At 39.9% G+C, this 23,057-nt stretch overlaps 1 protein-coding gene across 1 annotated transcript in view; it reads left to right on the top strand.

Annotated features, from left to right (window-relative positions):
- Positions 1-18,382: 18,382 nt before the first annotated feature.
- Positions 18,383-23,057, top strand: part of KDM6A (lysine demethylase 6A) — a 204,571-nt gene continuing 199,896 nt past the window's right edge. Inside the window, 2 exon segments of the mRNA XM_019943503.3 lie at positions 18,383-18,927; positions 19,142-19,205. Of these exon segments, the coding sequence (XP_019799062.2) occupies positions 18,758-18,927; positions 19,142-19,205 (234 nt within the window). The 5' untranslated portion in view covers positions 18,383-18,757.

Below are 23,057 nucleotides of genomic sequence, written 5' to 3'. Positions count from 1 at the left end.
GGTAAGTTCCAGGAAGCTGCCTTCTTTTAGGCCACGCCAAGCAGCCTATGGGAATTTAGTTCCCCCACCAGGGATCGAACCTGGGCATTCAGCAGTGAGAGCACAGAGTCCTAACTACTGGACCGCCAGGGAATTCCCCAGGAAGCTGCATTTTTTTTAAAAAAAATTAATTTATTTACTTATATTTTATTTTGGGCTGCGTTGGGTCTTCCTTGCGGCGAGGCGGGGCTACTCTTCATTGCGGTGCTCAGGCTTCTCATTGCAGGGGCTTCTCTTGTTGCAGAGCACGGGATCTGGGCGTGTGGGCTTCAGTGGTTGTGGCACACGTGCTCCGTAGTTGTGGCTCACAGGCTTATTTGTTCTGTGGCACGTGGGATCTTTCCAGACCAGGGCTCGAGCCTGTGTCCCCTGCATTGGCAGGCGGATTCTTAACCAGGGAAGCCCCAGGAAGCTGCATTTCTAACAAGCATCTCAGATGACTCTGATAATGGCTGAGAAACATCAAACAAACAGTAGTGAATATGTAAATACTAGGTATTCCATATCTTCTCATCATTTTCCTTCTTTTATGAATGATCTATTCATGCCCTTAGATAATTTTCTATCAGATTGTAAATCTTTTATTTTTCTTTTCAGTTGTAGGACGTGAAATATAGACTAAGGATAGTCAACTTTCCTTGTCAAATATGTTGCATATATTTTCCCCAGTTTATCACGTGCCATTTGTTTATGGTGCTTGTTTGTGATTCAAAAGTTTAAATTTGTATGTAGTTAAATCTATGAGTCTTTTAACTGAATTGTTTTTGCTTCTGAATGATACTTGAAAGGTTTTCTCCATTGCATAATCATAAAAACGTTAACTATTATTTTCTCCTCATTAATGTTTTTTTCACTTTTAAACCTTTTCCCCCAATTTTCTTAATTTGAAAAATTTCAAACATCCAAAAATGTTAATCAATTGTTAGCCTTTTTTCATATGTGCTTTCTCTCTCAATATAATACTTTTTTTTCGGACTTATTTGAAAGTAAGTTGTGGATATCATGGCCCTTCACCCTTGAATATTTCAAAATGCATCATCTAAGAATAAGGACATTCTCCTACACACTGATGATATCATTATCAAACCTAAGCCAATTAATTAACAGTAGTTCTCTACTATCAATCCATATTTAAATTTTCTCACTTAATGACCAAAATGTCGTTTATAGCTATTTTTTTTCTTTCCCAAACAGGATGCAATTAGGATCACACATTATATTTCATTATTGTATTACTTTTAATCTAGAACAGTGCTTCCACTCTTTTTCCCACAACATTGTCTTTATGATGAGTCCAGAACAATTTTGTGGTACAATGTCCAGCATTCTGGATTTGTTCAATTATTTCCTCATGTTATTGTTTTGCTTGTTCCTTTATCACCTGCATTTTCTTTAAACTGGACGTTAGGTCTGGATGTTTGATTAGATTTGGATTAAGTTTTTTTCCTAGAACACTTCAGAGGTGCTGCCATGTTACATCACGTCAGGAGGCACAAACGTCTCTTTGTCCCATGAGCAATGATTCTTACTTCGATCACTTAGTTAAGGTGGTGGCCACCAGATACCTGCCTTTAAAACCAGTAAGTAATCTGTAGGGTGATACTTTTATACCATGTGAGTATCCTGTTTCTTTCATCCAGTAATATTAGCATTACTTGCCTCAATCAATTATTACACTGGGGGACATGTAACACTTAAATCTATCCCAAACTAATTTTGGTATATGGTATAAATTGGAGCTCTTAATTTTTTAAAATTTGAGATGTTGCAAAACCATCATAAATATTTGTGTCTGCTTTTGTTCCTTCTGATTTTTTACATTGTCTATCTCTTCTTGTGCCAGTATCACACTCCTTAAAATTGGTGCGGCTTCATAATAGGCTGTAACATTTGGTAGAGCAATGACATCCTCCCCACCTCTCCCCCACAGTAATGCTTCTTTTTCAGAGGGCTTTTTGTTGTTGTTGTTGTTAGATTCCTTCTTTTTCTCTTCTGAAGGAATTATTTTAATAGTTATGGCAGTTTTTTTTTTAACATCTTTATTGGAGTATAATTGCTTTACAATGGTGTGTTAGTTTCTGCTTTATAACAAAGTGAATCAGTTATACATATACATATGTTCCCATATCTCTTCCCTCTTGCATCTCCCTCCCTCCCACCCTCCCTATCCCACCCCTCTAGGTGGTCACAAAGCACCGAGCTGATCTCCCTGTGCTATGCGGCTGCTTCCCACTAGCTATCTATTTTACGTTTGGTAGTGTATATATGTCCATGCCACTCTCTCACTTTGTCACAGCTTACCCTTCCCCCTCCCCATATCCTCAAGTCCATGCTCTAGTAGGTCTGTGTCTTTATTCCCATCTTACCCCTAGGTTCTTCATGACCTTTAATTTTAATTTTTTTTCTTAGATTCCATATATATGTGTTAGCATACGGTACTTGTTTTTCTCTTTCTGACTTACTTCACTCTGTATGACAGACTCTAGGTCCATCCACCTCAATACAAATAACTCAATTTCGTTTCTTCTTATGGCTGAGTAATATTCCATTGTATATATGTGCCACATCTTCTTTATCCATTCGTCTGTTGATGGACACTTAGGTTGCTTCCATGTCCTGGCTATTGTAAATAGAGCTGCAATGAACATATTGGTACATGACTCTTTTTGAATTATGGTCTGCTCAGGGTATATGCCCAGTAGTGGGATTGCTGGGTCGTATGGTAGTTCTATTTGTAGTTTTTTAAGGAACCTCCATACTGTTCTCCATAGTGGCTGTATCAGTTTACATTCCCACCAACAGTGCAAGAGTGTTTCCTTTTCTCCACACCCTCTCCAGCATTTATTGTATCTAGATTTTTTGAGGATGGCCATTCTGACTGGTGTGAGATGATATTTCATTGTAGTTTTGATTTGCATTTCACTAATGATTAATGATGTTGAGCATTCTTTCATGTGTTTGTTGGAAATCTGTATATCTTCTTTGGAGAAATGTCTATTTAGGTCTTCTCACCATTTTTTGATTGGGTTGTTTGTTTTTTTGTTATTGAGCTGCATGAGCTGCTTATAAATTTTGGAGATTAATCCTTTGTCCGTTGCTTCATTTGCAAATATTTTCTCCCATTCTGAGGATTGTCTTTTGGTCTTGTTTATGGTTTCCTTTACTGCGCAAAAGCTGTTAAGTTTCATTAGGTCCCATTTGTTTATTTTTGTTTTTATTTCCATTTCTCTAGGAGGTGGGTCAAAAAGGATCTTGCTGTGATTTATGTCATAGAGTGTTCTGCCTACGTTTTCCTCTAAGAGTTTGATAGTGTCTGGCCTTACATTTAGGTCTTTAATCCATTTTGATTTTATTTCTGTGTATGGTGTTAGCGAGTATTCTAATTTCATATTTTTACATGTATCTGTCCAGTTTTCCCAGCACCACTTATCGAAGAGGCTGTCTTTTCTCCACTGTATATTCTTGCCTCCTTCATCAAAGATAAGGGGACCATATGTGTGTGGGTTTATCTCTGGGCTTTCTATACCGTTGCATTGATCTATATTTCTGTTTTTGTGCCAGTACCATACTGTCTTGATTACTGTAGCTTTGTAGTATAGTCTGAAGTCAGGGAGCCTGATTCCTCCAGCTCCATTTTTCGTTCTCAAGATTGCTTTGGCTATTCAGGGTCTTTTTTGTTTCCATACAAATTGTGAAATTTTTGGTTCTAGTTCTGTGAAAAATACCAGTGGTAGTTTGATAGGGATTGCATTGAATCTGTTGATTGCTTTGAGTAGTAGAGGCATTTTCACAATGTTGGTTCTTCCAATACAAGAACACAGTATATCTCTCCATCTATTTGTATCATCTTTAATTTCTTTCATCAGTGTCTTATAATTTTCTGCATACAGGTCTTTTGTCTCCTTAGGTAGGTTTATTCTTAGATATTTTATTCTTTTTGTTGCAATGGTAAATGGGAGAGTTTTCTTAATTTCACTTTCAGATTTTTCATCATTAGTGTATAATAATGCCAGAGATTTCTGAGCATTAATTTTGTATCCTGCTACTTTACCAAATTAGTTATGGCAGTTTTGACTGGAATTACTGTTTTCTTGGATATTAGTCAAGGTTGAATCAGGAAAACAGAAACCATAATAGTTATTTTCTTAGAGAAAATCTAATATAAAGAACTGTTTAACCAGTTATTAGAGGACTGAAAGGCAAAAATAGAACACACATTGTATGTGTTTCTACATATTTAAATATTTAAATGAAAGATCTTCTACCCAGAATGTGAAACTTGATCAGTAGAATATTAGCCATATTTCTGGAGCTTGTGTATCTTAATTCCAAAGGCTCATATTGCTAGAAAATTATAATTTAGTACACTAACACACACACACACACACACACACACACACACCCTCATTCAACTCTTTACAATTCAATTTTTTAAAAACAGTTTTTGCCTGCTAAAACACTTACCATCATATCTGTTATATTACCAATGAGACATCTGTGACATCACATGATTATCCGTTCTGACCTACGCTGTTGAGGTAAAGAAGTAAAGATATACAATAAGAGGGCTATGTTTACCTGTGGGTCCTTAAGAGCCCATCTCCAGCTACCTCAGTGTCTCCTTCCCATATACCTTCACTAGTCCCCTATTCATGAGATAGAGGCATGTGGGGAGGTGACCGCTTGATCACATTTTGGTAACTGCCTGATAAGGGGAGAGAAGGCAGTGAAAACATGAATTTTATGGTAACGTTTTGGTGCTTGGGCCAGACTCCCTGCCAGGTCCTGGAGAGATGCATCAAAGTCTCGGTCAAGTAGCTGTGTTCAGAAAGTGTATTTAACAAGACTTTCTGAAGTAGGGCTTAACAGTGTTAGAATCTGGACTCACAGTTGGCTTCTTTCTTCAATAACCTCTATGGTGAGGGAATAAAAAATGAGCATGGAACTTGATCGAGTTAGAAGGCCTGTGTGATAAATTTGATTGAACCCTGGAGGCTCCAAGTTTAGGCACGTCTGGGGCCTGTGCTAGGGACAGTGAGAGTTTGCATTCATTTCCAGCTTTACTGCATGGTGGTCAAAGAATATGGCGTGTATAATTTTTGCTTTATAGCACTGAGATTTTCTCATTAGCCCTTTCTTGAACAGTGTATTATCTACTGGTAGGATTCTAAGTGTATATATATGTTTTTATCATATTTTATTATTTAAAAAATTTTAATGTTTGAATAGATAATATACTTGTGATTCAGCATTCAAATGGTACATAAGGGTATATAGAGTGAAAAGTCTCCTCATCTCTGTCCTCTAGCCAACCAGTTCTCCTCCCCAAAGGCAGTAAATATTATGAGTTTTTCCTGTATCCTTCTAAGATATTACATTATGAAGTTACAGGGAATTATGTATGTATTTTTTCTCATTTTTCAACAAATGGTAGCATACTTTACACACTGTTCTCTGTCTTGTTTCTGTTTAGTAATACATGTTACAGATCGTGCTAAGTCAGTAAAAGAGAACATTCTCATTCTCTTTTACAACTGCACAGTATTCCATTGTATGGAAGTATCATAATTCATGTAATCTGTCCCTTATTGATGAACATTTGGCTGTTACCAGAATTTTGCTATTACAAATAATATTGCAATAAATAAACTGCTGTAGTTAAGTTTACGTACATAAATTATTTTATTCATGTTCAAATATATCCACAGAGCATTATTAGAAATGGAATTAGTGGGTCTGTGTTCATGAAAACCTTGTTTTCCACCCGTGTGTCTCCTTGACTGCTCACACAACTACCACATACATTCACACGGAACACTTCACTTCTGACACTTCTGGTCACCAAATACGTGGAGTTTTTTTTACCCCATCAAGCAATTCTCTGTGACGCCAGCTGGTAGCCTATAATTTAACTCAATTCTGACACTATCTACCTGGAGAGCACATCAGATCTGAGAGGTTAAGGGCTCAGTCTCCGAAGACTGCCCTCTGCCCAACTTCAGATGCCAGTTACAACTAGTAGGTCCCCAGGTTACCCACAGCCACAACCCCCTCCTCAGGCTCCATTAATTTGCTTGAACGTCTCACAGAACTTAGGGAAATGCTTACTTTAGGTTTACCAGTTTATTAAAGGACATGATAAAGGATGCAGATCAACAGCCAGATGAAGAGATACCTAGGGTGAGGTCTGGGAGGGTCCCAAGTGCAGGAGCTTCTGTCTCTGTGGAGTTGGGGTGCATCACCTTCCTGGTATGTGGATGTGTTCACCCACTTGGAAGCTCCTGGAACCCCATGCTTTTGGGATTTTATGGAGGCTTCCTCACGTAGGCAGGATGGAGCATTAACTCCATTTCCAGCCCCCATCCCCTCTCTGGAGGATGGGGTGGAGGCTGAAAATCCTAAGCTTCTAACCATGGCTTGGTCTTTGTAGTGACCAGCTCCATCCAGGAGCCATCCAGGCCCAGCTCGAGTCACCTCGTTAGAATAAAAGATGCTCCTAGTGCTCTTATCACGTAGGAAATGCCAAGATTTTTTAGGAATGAGGAGGGAGGGGGCAGAGACCAATATATATTTTTTTCTATTATCTCACAGGTTCTAATTTCACAATTTGAAAATTTGATAAACATTGCCAGATTAATTCCTATGGATGTTATTAACACCTACCAGCAATGTATCGAAATGCCTGCTTCCTCAAGGAATCAGCAGCATGGGGTATTATCACACTTTTATATCTTTGGCCATTCTGACTAGTGAAAAATGGTATCTCGGTTTACTTTTAAATTTGCATGTCTCTTATTACAACTCAGTTCTTTTAAGAGCCATTTGTACTTTTCTTTCTATGAACTGGCTACTCATACCAATTTTTTATTACATTGTTAGTCTTTTTTTCTTACTGATTTGTAAGAACTCTATTAGAGAAATAAGGCCTTGTTTGTAATAAGAATTTCAAATATTATCTCCAATTTTTCAATTGTCTTTTGACTTTGCTTATAATGGATTTGCCAGGCAGAGATAATTTTTATTTAGTCAAATTTATTTATTTATGCTATTATTTTTATGACTCTTGGGTTCTGCGTCACTCCCAGAAAGGCTTTCCATACTTTAAGATTATATTAAAAAGTCTATCATGGCTCTCCAAGTACTTTCATGTTTTCAATTTAAACATTTAAATATTTGATCCATGTGGATTATATTCTGGTACAAAGTGTGAGATATGGGTCCAACATTACCTTTTTTTTAGATTGCTATCACCATTCTTATCTATTTATATAATTTATAATATAAGCAAATATATGTTATATTCATATATAGTTTGTATATAATCCATAGTATATTATATAAATTTTTAATAGTATTCATATTCCTTATATTCACATTTATATTTGGTCTGCTTTGATATGCCCAATAAAATAATAAAGAGGTATGTTAGTCTTATATTGCTATTGTCTGTATGTCAATTTCTCCCTGTATTTCTGGGATGGTTTACTTTACATGTTAACTTGGCTAGGCTATGGTTCACATTTGTTTGGTTAAACCCTAGTCTAAATGTTGCTGTGAACGTATCTGTGGATGGGATTAACAATCGCAGTCAGTTGACTTTAACTAAAGCAGATTATCTTCATTATGTGGGTGGGCGGCATCCAGTCAGTTGAAGGCCTTAAGAGCAAAGACTGAGGTTTCCCAAAGAAGAAGCAATTTTGTCACAAGACTGCAATATAGGAACTCTGCCTGAGTTTTCAGGCTGCTAGCTTGCCCTGCAGATCTTAGAGTCAAGGCTGCAACAGCAACTCTTCTCTGAGTTTCTAGCCTGTTGGCCCTCCCCTACAAATCTATAGACCTTGGACTTGCCAGTCTCCACAATGACATGAGCCAATTCCTTCAAATAAATCTCTATTAGCTTTGTTTGTATGGAGAACTCTGACTAATACAATTTCTAATAGCTTTCCTTTATATATTTTGATAATATGATAGTCTGGCATTGAACGTCAAGACAAGGAGAATTCTATTTGTACCCTTTTACTAATATAAAACTAACTCTCTTTGCCTGATTAATGCTTTTTGTCTTGATTCAATAATATTGCCAAATCCTCCCCCTCCCATTTTTTTTTTTTTTTGGTCTGCATTTTTCTAATATACCTTTGCCTATTTTTTACTTTGTAACATACTATTGTCATTTTTTAAATAGTATGTCTCCTGTAACTAGATTATACTTAAATTTCTTCTAGTCAACCAAGTCTTTTAACAGGGGATTTAAATTTTGAAATTCTAAAATCTTTGGTTTTAGGCCATTTTGTTCTGTGACTTATTTATTAACATTTCTCTGCCATTTTCTTTATTTTCAGTTTTGATTTTATCTTCTCCATTGTTTTAGAAAGTATTTTATTCTATGAGTTGAAAGCAGTTACCTGGAGGAAGGGGAAACTTGTACTTTTTACTACACCTTTCTATTTGCTGAATTGATACAGTAAATATATTAGGTGGCATGGACCTTTAAGTTTTTCAAAAGCTTTTTTAAACTTATTTTTATCTAATTGCTGGGTCCAGAGTGAAACAGCATATTTTTTTTATAGTGAATTTTTTAAAATATTTATTTGGCTACGTCAGGTCTTAGTTGCGGCACGTGGGATCTTCCCGGCATGTGGGATCTTTCGTTGTGGTCAGCAGGCTCTAGTTGTGGCTCACGAGCTGCAGGGTGCGTAGGCTCAGTAGTTGCGGCACGTGGGCTTAGTTGCTCCGCAGCATGTGGGATCTTAGTTCCCCGACCAGGGATCGAACCCGCCTGCCCTGCACTGGAAGGCAGATTCTTAACCACTGGACCACCAGGGAAGTCCTGAAACAGCATAGTTTGAATCATGCTTTTGAGATACAGAACTTAGCACATTTTATCTTTACCTCCTTCCACATTCTAACCCATGAAAATGTTAACACAGGTTTTAAGATTCACGTGCTTTTTTCCTATTTAAAAAAATTCAGAACTCTATTTGAGAAAAAATATTTAGATATAGTATTATAATTAAGTATGATGTAATTATTTAGATGCATTTCTGTTTTGGCTTGACAAGGCTCCCCTCTGTGACTTCCCCATTCCTGAGCTTTTTATTTTAACTTCATCTCTTGGTTGGTTGAAAAATATTGTAAACAAATTTTTTCAAGAAGGTGATATATTTTATGAACCCTTAAACAGCAGAGTGTTTTTCTGACATCTTTACACCTGAAAACAATGCAGATGAATACTACTCTAGATATGAGAAATCAGACAGACTGATGTTTGTTTCTATCTGGGCAACCTGATCTCATTTTTTTTGCCTGAACAATTATAGACACTTTAATATTGTAGCTTAAAACTTTTGCCATGATGTGTCCAATTGTGAGTCCCCTTTTATTGACTTTGCCTAGAACATAGTAGGCTTTTTCAGTCAACATACATTGTTCTTCAACAGAGGAAATTTCTGCTTTATTTTATTTTTATTATGTCTCTTCCATTTGCCTTTGTTCCTCTTTTAAGAATTCAAATTATCCACATGTTGGTTCTCCATTTTATCCATTCTTCCTCCACAGCTATCTTCTCTCTTACTGATTCCATCGCTGTCTTTTTACACTCCATTCAATATCTTGGCATTAGCTTTGTTCTTGACACCAATTTCAATTTTCTGCCAGATGAATTTTCCTCTTTACTGTCTCCATTGTGTTTGATTTTGTTCCTGCTTTTTTAGAGTACTTGTTCATTTTCCTAACCCTATGTGTCTCTCTTTTCATTTCATCCTGTTGGATTTTCATATCAGTCCCACCCCTTCATTCTTTCTGTTTCTTTTTTGCAGAAGCTTTAATGATGTTAACAGGTTTCTAAAATTTTCTCCTGGATTATCCTGGTGAAGAAGAGTTCTCATTTCATTCATTTTTTTCTAGATGCTGTGCTCTTCCTCTAGCCTTGGTTGACTATTCTCCTTACCCTCAAATAAGACAAGGTTTTCTGTGGGCTCAATATCTGTCTACAAGTGATTGAGCTGCTTAGCCTGGGACCCACCTATGGAAGTAGTGACAGAATCTCCATCTCAAGTCTGTAGCTGGAGGGCTACACACAGTCTGACTTTACCTTTTGTATCTCTTCTTTACTAATGTGGTACATAGCACAATACGGTTCCCAGTAAGGACTTCTCTCGGGGACCTTTAAGAAGCTGGGCTTTCCTTAAAGTTTTGAGCAGGACTGGCTACATAATCTGTGGGAAATTTACACGCAAAATGAGACTGTGGGGCCCCTTGTTCAAAAATTAAGAATTTCAAGACAGTGACAACAGAGCATTAAACAAACATGAGGCCCTTCTTATCATCATGGGGCCCTGTGCAACTGTACAGGTTGCACACCCATGAAGCCGGCCATGGTTATGGGGACTGCACCTTATTAAATGTAAGTCTACTCCCTTTTCCTCCCAATCCCTCTCCTATTTCCTGCCCACTTGTTTTGTCTATCTGCCTAGATAAACAGGGAATAGAGGGGTCTAGAGGATTTGGAGTGGAGGTGGGGGTGGGGATCAGTTTTCTGCTGAGCATCCTTGAAAAGTAGAGAAATTAACATCTCATGTTGGTTTAGACACTGAGTTGGGAGGCAGATAGTGGGTCATCAGGGGATAGGGTGTGGGCCTTAAATAAGTGGCTTACTACCTTTTTCAGTCAGTGTGTTGAGGAAATGAAGCTAAGGTAATTCATGACTGGGATTTTCTTAATCCAGCCATTTAGGGCCATTTGCCTCATAATTAACATCAGTTTCACCCAGATCCAAGCCTTAGGTTACCTGTCAGTTTTAGTCTTTGATATTGTGAAATCTTGTCTGTTTTTTTCTAGATTTGAGAGAATGTTTTGGAGAAGTTAGGCTGGGATATATTTGGGGGCAAAAGGCAATATATCATTTTGAACTGGATGTCCCCACGGAACCAGGTAGCTAGGCCAGGGGTTGGCAAACTTTTTCTATATGGGACCAGATAGTAAATATTTCAGATCTTGCAGGTCAAGAGGCAAAATTAGAGATGTTAGGTACCTGTATAACAAGAGAGGAAACAAATTTCCACAAATATTTTACTGATGTTTGAAATGTAATAGTAATACTTGAGTGTAGTTTTTTTTTTGGCCTCATCAGGCAGCTTGCGGGATCTTAGTTCCCTGACCAGGGATCAAACCCGGGCCCCCGGCAGAGGAAGTGTACAGTCCTAACCACTGCACTGCCAGGGAATTCCCTTGAGTGCAGTTTTTGCTAATACAGGTCTACTAATAAGAATAGGATTCTTTGTTTTTTGAATACATTTTGCTTAATTAGGGTTCAAAATTAGTATTCCTTATCATCAGATTAGTTTGCAAATGTTCATCTGTTAATGCTGATCTGTAATGGGATTTTATGTATTTCACTTTTGAAAATGTCTTTCCATATAGATAGGCACTGCTAAACACTGACATCAATCCATGTGCATATGATTTTAATTGAGCATATTCATTGCATGGAAGGCATTTATAGAATTCTATTAGATTCTTCTCTTGATATTTGCATTTTAGTATGTCATTACGTTGCAGATTAATCACTTTCAATTGATGGTTAGGTAGAAACTCAATTGCACAGTTAAATGAATTTTGAAATATAGAAATTTCCTTTTCACTTGCATTGATGTCTCAAAAGTGCTGCTTGGAATGTAGTTTGAGCTTGGAAAATATATCTGCTGAAGATTTCTATAGGAATGGATAATATGCTTCTTATTTTAACTTTTGATAGCATGGAAGTGTATAAAGTGGCTTGACATTACTTGTAGTTCAAGCAATGTTACTCATCATCAAAATGATTTTACTGAAGTATGTTTCATGTCATAAGTGTTGTTTTACCATGTAATTGGTGAAATTCATTAAGACATATTATCAAGTCTCCCACAAAACCTAATTTCCAAAGCCATTCATAGTTTGATTATAGTGGTTGAAGGCTATTCTTCTCATTCAATAATTCTCAGTTTTGCTCTGGAGTTGAAAAGAATCACAATCAAACAATAAGAACTGCAGTGTGACAGAACAAGTCAGGATATTCAGCTTCTACTTCTGATAAAAATTCACGGAACTGATGATGGTTCAAGACATGAGGATGAATGAAGTTACCATTGCCACTACTGGTTCAGTAACACACGATAAGTTCAAATATTACCACAAAGTCATCACTGACGAATAATACAATAAATAGCCATAGGGTTTAAACACCTTACATTTTCATAAGCTTTGTTGTTTGTTCAAATAAGCATTTTCTGTTTTACACATATTTTACTACCACTGCTTGTAACACATCTTAGCAGGTTCCTCTTCATGTTGTAATGGAATCAGTACTTTTTCAGCTTCTTTGAAAATATTTCCCCCTGTAGTTGTTCCATGCAGACTATTCACAGAAGCTAGTTCTTCAGTCATTTCAAACAAGGCCTTTACTCCTCAAATGAACAACTCAGTATTACCTGTTAACTCATAAAGGGCCAAGGAAAACCACTCAGTTAATTGTTTTGGTTTTTAATTGACTACTGATGCTGCTCCCAATGTCCTCGACTCTTCAAGCAACTGTTCTAACTGAAAGTCTAATAGTCTTAAATTTATCTTCTCTGGACACATTACTTTGGCTGTTGCAATCAAACACAATTTAATTAAACAGCTTTTCTTATTTGGCTAAGAAATGAGCCACTCAGAAAATTACTTTGGTTGCAGTCTCATATTCATTTTTTATTTTTGTGAAGAAATTCTGCTGTGACGAAATACTCTGTTTTAAATTCTCTAATTGTTCTCACTGTTGCTTTCTTGTCAGTTGGGAATATTGTGATGAGTATAGTCTGATAATGTTGACATATATTGTATTCTTTTAGTAAAACTGTACTTATTGCATAATAAATGCTTGGCTATCAAATTTGATAACAAAATAGTCCACACTCTACTGTGCATTAAAAGCATGACATATGAAGTCCTTTTTCTCTTTTTTCTGGTTTTGACATGATAGGTATGTACTGGTAATAAAAAAAAAGTCATGGTGTTATATGTGTGGCACTTGAAACACTGCCAAGTTATTGCAGCATCACTGTGATTTGTAGGGTACTAAGCAGCAGTGTGAAGAGCTGAGAGCACCACATACGTTCTCTATTGCAACTATTCAACTCTGTGTTGTTTTGTGAAAGTAGCCATAGATGATACATAAATGAATGAGCATGACTGTGTACCAGTAAAACTTTATTTATGCATACCCAAATTTGAATTTCATTTAATTTTAATGTGTGATGAAATGGCTGTACAAATATAGGTGGTATGCTGGATTTGGCCTGTAGGTTAGGATTTTCTGATCCCTGGTCTAGCAAAGGGGCTAGACCAGCCAGCTAGTCAATATTCTTTGAGCTTGGTGCCAGATGCTGAGCCCAGGTAAAAGGAAATCTGTTTAAAGTAGCAGCACTAACACCACTAGCAACCCTACTATTTCTGTGCCTAAAATCACAATAACCATTGGTATGATTCTTTAGTAAGCCTTACTGGACTCTTCATGGTTCTGCCTACTTTTCCAACTTCAAGTCCCAATTCTTTCCTTACCTTTTTGGTCACAGCCATGCTCACCTGCTTGAATTTACCAGAACTCTCATACTCTTAGGCATCTGTGCTTTTGCAGATCTGTTGCTGCCTCTGCCGGGAAGACACCCACCCCTGTATCTACCCTCTAGCTCCCAACAATCCATCTTTTATTCTCTAGGAGCTTTATCTGGTACCTCTAGGTTGATAAAGTTGCCTCTTCTATGAGCATCCACAGAAATTTGGGTAAAGCTTATAGCACTCATCACTCTATTTTATAGTATAAAATTTATTTATACAACTCTCCAAGTAAGAGTTCAGGACAGGGACTGTGTCAACTTGGAAAGTTTTCAGCCATTATTTCTTTGCATACCATTTGGGCTCTGACCTATTTCTCCTCTCCTTCTGGGACTCTGATGACATAGATGTGAGATCTTTTGTTATCTTCCCATAGATTTCTGAGGCTCTGGGTTTTTTTGTTTCTTTTTTTGGTGGTGGTGTTGTTTGTTTGTTTGTTTTTTCCAGTCTATTTTCTCTCTGTTGTTCAGATTGAGTAATTTCTATTGCTCTGTCTTGAAGATCTCTCTTTCCTTTATCCCCTCCATTCTGATGATGAGCCCATACATTGAGTTTTACATTGTGGTTATTATATTTTTCAGTTCTAAAATGTCCATTTGTTTCTTCTTTGTATATTCTATTTCTTTGCTGAAACTTCCCATTTCTCTGCTAAGACTTTCTGGTTTTTCATTTGCTTGGAATGGATTCATAATTGCCATTGAAACATTTTTATGACTGCTTTAAAATCCTTGGCAGATAACGTGAACATCTGATTCACCTTAGTGTTCACATCTGTTGATTGTCTTGTCTAATTAATGTTGGGGTTATCCTGGTTCTTGGTATGAGTGATTTTTCATTGAAACCTGGACATTGTGGGTATTATACATCTAAATATTGTGTTTTAGCAGGTCTCTTCTGACATCACTCTGTTGGGGAAGGGAAAGCACTGTGTTGTTACTGCCAGGTAGGAGTGGAAGTCCAAGTTCCCCAGTCAACCTTGATTGACGCTGGTGGAGGGGGAGGGTCTCCTTGTTACCACTGGGTGTGAATGAAATTTTGGCTCCCCACTAGGCCTCCCTTGATACCACCATGTCTGGAGGTGTAGGAGTGCCTCATTACTGTTCCCCACATTGCTTCCACTGACACCACGGGAGTGGTGGCTTTGTTACCACTGGGCACTGTAAAAGTTCTGACCCTCCAGGAGGCCTCCTCTGACACCACCTCAGCAAGGAAGGAGTGATGCCTCATTACTGCTGGGTGGGAGTGGAAGCCCAGGCTCCCCAGTGTGGTGGTGGTGGGTAGGATTTGGGATGCCTCACTACAGCTTGGTAAGGGTAGTCTGGGCTCCTGATGGGTGTGGCTTCTTCCAGAAGTCCCAAAACTATTCTGACAACTGAAGTTTTTGAAACAGGTGAAAGTCTGTCTGTACTTGGCTCCTTATCTCCCCTCAACTCTAACCCTATATTTATGTTTGTCATCAATGTGTTTGGACATGAGTTGGATAATCTTTATGACACCGGTAGGTGCAGGAAGAGCTGAATTTATTTTTGATCCTGATTTAAAGGATAAGTATACTTCTATTTATAAGACTAGATAAATCATGACTCTGTTACGTGACTTTTTATTGTATGCATAGGTTATGTGGCACTAACGATATAAATGAACTACGTATTCCTAAATAGTTCAGATTAACTATTTAGTTGCTTAAAAGGAGTTAAATTTATTTTCCTATAATTGAGTGGGCTTCTCCTCTGATATTAATTGATGGTACTTACATAAGTATTAACAGTGTTGCTACAAATGATGCCCTAACTAGTCCATAATTGGACTCAGCGTAACACAAATTTTATATATTTTTAAAACATTGATTTATCTATGCATATATTAGTCAAATCAACTTGGTAAATTAAAATTATTCTCCCCAGCTCCTAGTGTATTAAGTTATAATTATGAAACAAGAAGCAGTACTAAGAGATATAAGGTTTAATTTTAGAATAAAGAAGGAGAGATGTAGCAATGTTGGGGTTATATGCACAAACAAAAAGTATATTAGGACTGCCTAGTGTGTTGGGCTTATAGGGAGGTTGGGGAGGGATAAGGAGGAAGTGATTGGTAAGCTGACGATCAACACAGTTAGAACCCAGAATGTGGAAAGCTAGAAAGGATTTTAGAAATACGAACCTTCCTATTTTTTTTTTTTTGAGGTCTTTCAATATTATGTGTCTGGCACTTTACCTACCTTACGGCATTAAATCTTCAAAATAATGTTGTAAAGTGTTAAAAAGATTTATCTTCTCTTTTTCACAGATGAGGGAACTGAAGCTCAAATTAGACTAACTTGTTGAAGGTCACCCAGCTGTCAAGTGGCAGAGTTAGGATTCGAACCTAGATCTGCATGATTCCACAGTTCATGCTCCTTTGGCTCAACTGCTCTGCCTCCCATATGGGTTTTCAGGTTCACTTTTCATAGAAATAATTGTTATAAAATCATCTATCCCACTTCGCCATTTCTCTCTCCAGTGAAGGACCTAAACCTTAGAGGCTACATACCTATTGTACATACATTTATATGATATAAACTATGCAAGATCTAAAAAATTACACAGTGATATAAGGACTATGTTACTGTATAAAAATTATCTCATGCTTCATGATGGACTGTAATTGGACTAGACACAGAATTCTGGCTTAGAGGATAAGTAACTTTCCCAAGGACACACAGCCTGTGCAGAGTAATAATTTGCATCCCGGTCTGCCTGACTTCGACCCCACACATTGCATCCACTCCATGCAATTCTGCTGCTAGTACCTAGTAATGATTATGTAGTGAGAAAGAAGGTTTTGAGGGGTTGGAGGTGGGCAGCCTTATAATTCTTGGAAACGGCCTGAGTCAAGAACCACCAGCTCCAGGAAGACTGCCAAATACTGGCAGAATTTCTATCTCTGCTTGTGCAAGTCTAAGTGCGTGTGTGTGTGTGTGTGTGTGTGTGTGTGTGTGTGTGTGTATGGTGGTTTGTGGGGGGAGATAGTGGTGTCAAAATCTCCCAGGCTTTGAAGGTCATCTGTTGTGAGAAAGTTTACAATGCATGTGCTAATTTAGCTGCAGAAAATATTCAGCCCTGTATATTCACCCATTCAAGTAAAATGGAAGGAATGCCATAAAGAGTGGAAGAGGTGTTTCAGAGAAAGTAATTAAACCTGAAATATAATCCATATAAAACTATAGTTTGTTAGTCTAGTTACTAGTCTCAGGGGAACAATTTAAAACTGTGTGCAAAATCACACACAGTATGGGATTTCCATAGCTTCTCACTGAATACTGCTAGGATTACTGAGTCAGCACTGAATTGTCTTCCTTATAGTTTAACATCCAAGTTGAACATACCTTGTTTATTGGTTACATTATTGAAAATATAGAGTCCATGTCTATAAAGGAAACCTTGTCTTCGTATGTCCATTAATTTTTTTCCTATCCCTGAAGACTGGAGGTGTGCCCTGTAACAGATCTGATATATGAGACATATCTTATTAAATTTGTCTTTTGGACAGAGTAATAGACCGAACGCATGTTTTCTTTTTCTCCCAATTATACTATGGATTGAAAGGCAGACTAGTGACTTTTATTTGCACCTGTGACGCGGTCAGAACAAGAAAGTGTTACTGTTGTGTAAGACATGTTGTGGGAGGTAGAAAAGGGTTTTCTGGGCTGCAAGCTTCGCTGACTATCTTAATTATGCCTTCTCTCAGGCCTGTCTACAAGCAGCCCGAACTCTTCCATGAAGGCCCCACTGAGATCAGAGCAGTAGAAACCAACATCCTGGAGATCTCGCTTAATTTTTCGTCATTGCTTTTTCTTACAACACTATAATGAACTACTGATAAAACACAGGTAGCATGAAACTTTGGACCCAAAGTGCCGCCAACAGACCTTTGGCGGTGGGGAGCTATGGTCAGCGAGCCAGACCCCGGTGGGTGACTTTTCATTCCCTTCGGCCGGAGGTCAGGGGACCTTTCCCCCTTCACTTGGGGGGCGAGCGAGGGGATCGGGGCCGAGAGCGCACGCCTGGCCTAGGGCGGCGCCTGAGCCGCGGAGCAGGGGGCCAGCAGCCACTGCCCGAGTGCGCTCCTCGCGGAGGCCATTACTTCCAGCGGTGCCAAAAGTGGGCGCCTTCCTCGGAGGGCGGAGGTCAGGGGCCGTGCGCCGCCTCCCGGCGACGCGACCCTTATCAGGCCCTCCGGGGCCCGGGACCCCCGAAGCGCACGATGCCGGAGCCGCGGTCTGGGCCCACCACCTAGCTCCCGGGCAGGCAAAGGCCGTCCATGGTGTCCTCGCTCACTGCTCGCGCCCGCCGCGGGCGGTGCCGGACCTCGCCCTTCCCCACCGCTCCCCTCCCCCTCCCGAGCCCGCCGCGGCTCCCGAGGTGACACGGCCCGGACCTTCCATTCTCTGCCCCAGTGTATTTAACTGGCACAACCTAATCAGCTGCTCCCTCTCGAGGACAAACCCTTCCCTCGGACGGACGGGCCCAGCAGCCAACCACCGGCCAGAATTGGCGTGCGTCCCGCTCCCTGTCGGTGGGGGCCTCGGTGGGCGGGGCTCGGGCAGCTAGCAAGTTGAGTGGAGCCACGGCTGACGTGAGTCAACAAAGGTCACGTGAAGCGAGCGGGCCACGCTGATTGGCGGCGCCGGCCGGGTGGGGAGGGGGGGGTCACGGCGGCGGCGTGGGGTTCGCTGTGTGACACAATTACAACAACTTTGTGCTGGTGCCGGGGAAGTTTGTGTCTCCAACGAATCCCCCCCGCGTCCCTCAACCCCGCACGCTCCGGCCGTTCCCGCCATCTCCGCCCGTGGCTGCCCCTCGCCCGCTCCCGCGATGTGACCCTACAAGCCGAGCCGTCGCCGCTGCCGACTCGGGGGCTCTGCAGCCCCTGCCGCCGCCGCCTTCACTGCCGCCGCGTTGGGATTTTTCGTCGCTGCCGCCTGCGGCGGAGGAGGAGGCGGCGATAAAGTTGGTGTGCCGGTCCCGCGCGGAGACTGGGGGCGTCGTTGTGGGCCCCGGCCCGGGGGGAGGTGTCGGCGTCGGAGTTGTGAATTCGCTGCGTTTCCATGAAATCCTGCGGAGTGTCGCTCGCTACCGCCGCCGCCGCTGCCGCCGCCGCCGCCGCTTTCGGTGATGAGGAAAAGAAAATGGCGGCGGGAAAAGCGAGCGGCGAGAGCGAGGAGGCGTCCCCGAGCCTGACAGCCGAGGAAAGGGAGGCGCTCGGCGGACTGGACAGGTACGGGCTGCCGTCACCCGCCCGGTCGGCTCCGGACGGGTTGGCGCCGCTCTCCTGGGAGGCCGGAGCGCGGCTCGCCTCTGGCGGCGGCGGGGCGAGCACCTTGGCTTGGCGCTCTCTGTGCTGTAGCCGCCGCTGGGGCCTCGGGCTCGGGCAGGGATGGGTCGGTGGTGCTGTCGGACCTTTAACGAGCCGCGTGTGTCTCTCTCCACAGCCGCCTCTTCGGTTTCGTGAGGTTTCATGAAGATGGCGCCAGGACGAAGGCCCTGCTGGGCAAGGTAAGGCAGCTGCGGGCCGGAGCGCGGACACGGTCTCCCCGGCCGGCGCCCCGCTCGCCCCGAACCCCGCGGCCCCGCGGCCCGGCCGGCGCTCATTGTGGCCGCGAAGGAGGGCCGAGGGGCTTCCGGAAAACTATTTCCTGCTTCTGCTCCCCCCCCTCCCCCCGCCCCCCACACACACCCCCGGATCCCTCACTCGCTCCCTTGCGAAATCGCCCTCTCCTCTCGTAGCTGGAGGAACAGAGACGGCAGCGCTTTGGGGCCGAGCTCAACTGGGTCGACAAAACTGCCTGTTATTTTACGGCTTTGGGAGGGGCGACCGATGATCGCTCCGAGGTGCCTGTTTAGGGTCAAGGGCTTGTAAATGTGTGCAGATTTCCCCGCATTTCCGACTTACTTGCCTCCCTTGGTTTTTATTCTTTTCCTCCAGGAAGGCTGTTCGGGAAGTCTACTGTTAACCCAACGTTTGGGGCTTTCTTGTGTCCCCGCTCCCAGAAGGGGGAAGTTGCAGTAGTTTAGGGCGGTGAAGAGTTTGCATGGGTCTGTTGTCATGCATCTCGAGGGGTATGGTGTTTTACCTGAAGTTAGGTGACTTGTTTACTTTTTGGGTCTTTCGGCCATAGAAATCCTGCAGTTACTTGTGAATGTGTTTTCTTCTTGGAGCCTCGTTTCCTGCGTGTCTGGCAGGGGAGGCCAGGGGGGAATTCGGGGTGCAGTTTCTGTTTATTTGTGTGGAAAGTTGTTGGCACTGTCATTTAGTTAAGTAATGGCTGCTCCTGTCGGCCCAAGATGGCGGGACAGGGTGGGAGGAGAAAGTGAAGGGGGGGGTTTGGGGGAGGGAGGAGAGGTAAACATGGAAATAAATAGTAGCGATGAATAGGCCTCTCCTTCGGAGTGTGTATCTCGGTGGTGTTTAATAAAAATTATCCAAGATTATTTGCATCTAGAATTCTTGTACCTTTCTCAAGCTTGGAAGCAGCATTCATAAGCCTGGTAAATGCTTATCAACCTGTAGCACATTTAGTTACCCACCCGTAAGCTATTGAACAAAGGCACTGGAGTCTCGATCTGTCTGCATCAGTTTGTGTCTCTTGACCAAAATCTGATCGAAATGATATTTGTATGCTTGCTTCTTAATTGGGACCATGAAACTTGGAGTGTGCTGGGATAGGTGTTGCATCCATTAAGACATTTGGTTTTCTAGCTGAAATCAGTGGCTTTGCATTTGACACCTAGCTTTATTGTTGCAATTGAGAAGGAAGTTTGAAATGACTAAAGCCTTGCATTTTATTCTTAAGTTGATTAAAAAAAAATTTAGTTGTCCCTAATTTTTGTCTGTAGTTTGGTTTAGGAGAGTCACTAATACCTTTTATCTGTAATTACACTTAGGTTTTTTGTTTCAAAATAAGTGTAAGGGGTTTTGAATACAAATAATGACCAGAAAGCTAAACTGAAATAATCCTTTTCAGTAAGCCCAGTCCCTTTGACCCATAGAGAAAAGTTGAATTAAACTTTGACTATGTATTAATTGGCTTCATTAAAATTATTGCTGGAAAAATGAATAGCGACTAGCTCTGAAATGATTTAAACACAAATGACCTAAGCTTTGAAATTTGTTTCAACCTGAGTATTTAAAATATTTTATTTAAAAATACTTCACTACTGTCAGAGTTGTCATTCCAAAAGATTAAGCAAAATATTTAAATTTAAGGAGCATTATTTATTTTGGAGTGATTATTGCCGATCTAATAGGAGGTTGGTAAAACTGTTTGCAAGATAATACATTTGGAAAAGTTTGGCCAAGGCTACGGCTTTTGGTTATGGTAATGAAGAAATAAATGGAATCTGATGTTCTACGTGGATAATGTGTAAAATGCTAGTTGATTTCATGTCTCAGAATGCTTGTATTTAGATGGATTCACAGTGGATTGTGCTTAACATTGTATTTCAGATTGTAATATTGAACCCTGCAGTTATTATGCACTACTGAGTTTAAATTGTAAAAGAACTGAACATTTTCAGGTATTTCTTTGTGCAAGTGCAATACTTTCTTGATGTTTGAATAAGCAACATCTTATAAATGAGAAACTTGCGAAGCTTCATTATGTTTTGTGGAAGAATGAAGGCTTCATAAAATACTGGGTAATTTGATTACTAAATGTTTTGTGGAACTAAAGAAAAAAGGTTCTTCATTACTTCAGACCCCATGCTTGTGAGGTCCTACCTATTTAGGTCAAGGCTTCTTAGCCTTAACATTAAAATAAAACATTCCAGAGAATGTGCTTGCAACCGCATGCAATTCATGGTTGCGTCCTTGTGAGCTCGAACATACCAGTGAAATGTGTAATGTAAAGCTTGATATTATATAACCTCGCACCATGTGTTTGAATTGGATTCTGAATAGAATGAAGGAGCTGGAGTCCTGCTATAGGAAGTATTGAATTATTTAGTGTCATCCATCTTTTGCACAGCCCTGGTAAACAGTATGTTTTTTGTGGAATGTTGAGCTGTGTTAGTTTCAGAATTCTTATTGTCTGAAAGTCTTAAAAATAAGAGTTGGCTTTTCTTTGTTGGGGTAGGTTCCGGCTACTTACCTAAGAGCAGATACTGGAATTAAATAACTCCCAGGATTCTCTTTTTAGCGATGATTTTTCTCATTACCACCCCCTCACCCCAACCCCCCCAACAAATTTAGTCTGCACCTTGTATAACTTTTTTTTTTGACAGAAATTTAGCTATTACTACTTGCTTTCAAAAATTCTTATTCCTATATATTATTGGATCTTCTTTCAAGTTTTTAAAGTTAAATTAGTAGGTTTTAAAAAAGGTTAACTCTTGACTTAAAAGATTTGGAAAGTTTAAAACATTTAATAATAACTGTCTCTTACTTGCCTCTAAACTCGTATGTACCTTTTCTAGGTGAGAATACTTTGTCTAAACTGCTGATTTCTCGTAGTCTCTGAATGCATTTGTGAGATTAATTTATATTGGAGTCATTGAAAGAATTTTTGTTTGAATGATTGCCGTTTGATATACAGTGCTTGGGGTTTTGGATGAAAAAGAAATTAGTAATACAGTATATTATTTTGCAGTAATACCTTTAAAATATTTTTAAAAGATTGTAAACAGCAAGTGGTTGCTTAATCAGAGTTCTTGAAATATAGCTGATTTTGATTACTTTTCTCTTTAAACTAATGCTGACCATCTTTTGGTAACATAATTCAGTATTCTTATTTTTTAATTATAGTGGAGTTACTGAAAAGTAATTAAAAAGTGAAACATTTTAACAGAAATTAACTATGGTGACACTTTCAGTACATTTTTGAAAATCTTTTGGATTAATCTTGTTTTCAGTTAATAAGGATTTGAGTTAAAAAATAATATGTAGTAATATGTAGCATGAATATAGTAATACTATATGTATTTATAGTAGTTATATAATGCTAAAGGGTTGGGGAATCTTTTGTCAGGGAACTATTGCTAAAATACATAGTTGTTCACTTTGAGGTATCTATGTCATCTTTAAGTTTGTATTAAATACTCTTATTGGGATTTTTTTTCTTTTGTAATTCTTTTAATCAATAGAAAGATTATGTAGAATACCTAGAAGTAGTTATGGATTGTTTACCATTTTAAAATGTATGTGTCTAAGAAAAATAAAATGTATGTGCTTTTTTTCCTAGGAGATAATTAGTATGAAAATAGCTGGAATTTAAAATTTTGGGGGCAGTGGAAGTAGTTTCAGGTCCATTAAAGCATGTATTTTCCTAAATTTGGTTCACTTGCATGTAGATGGTAAGGGAAAATTATTAGGTTAGTTGTAGAGGTGGCTTTTTTATACTATAATATTTG

This window comes from Tursiops truncatus, chromosome X (genome assembly GCF_011762595.2).
Source record: "Tursiops truncatus isolate mTurTru1 chromosome X, mTurTru1.mat.Y, whole genome shotgun sequence".
In the NCBI taxonomy this organism is placed as follows: domain Eukaryota; kingdom Metazoa; phylum Chordata; class Mammalia; order Artiodactyla; family Delphinidae; genus Tursiops; species Tursiops truncatus.
The sequence above is the reverse complement of the archived record's forward strand: the minus strand, read 5'-3'. Positions and strand labels throughout refer to the sequence as shown.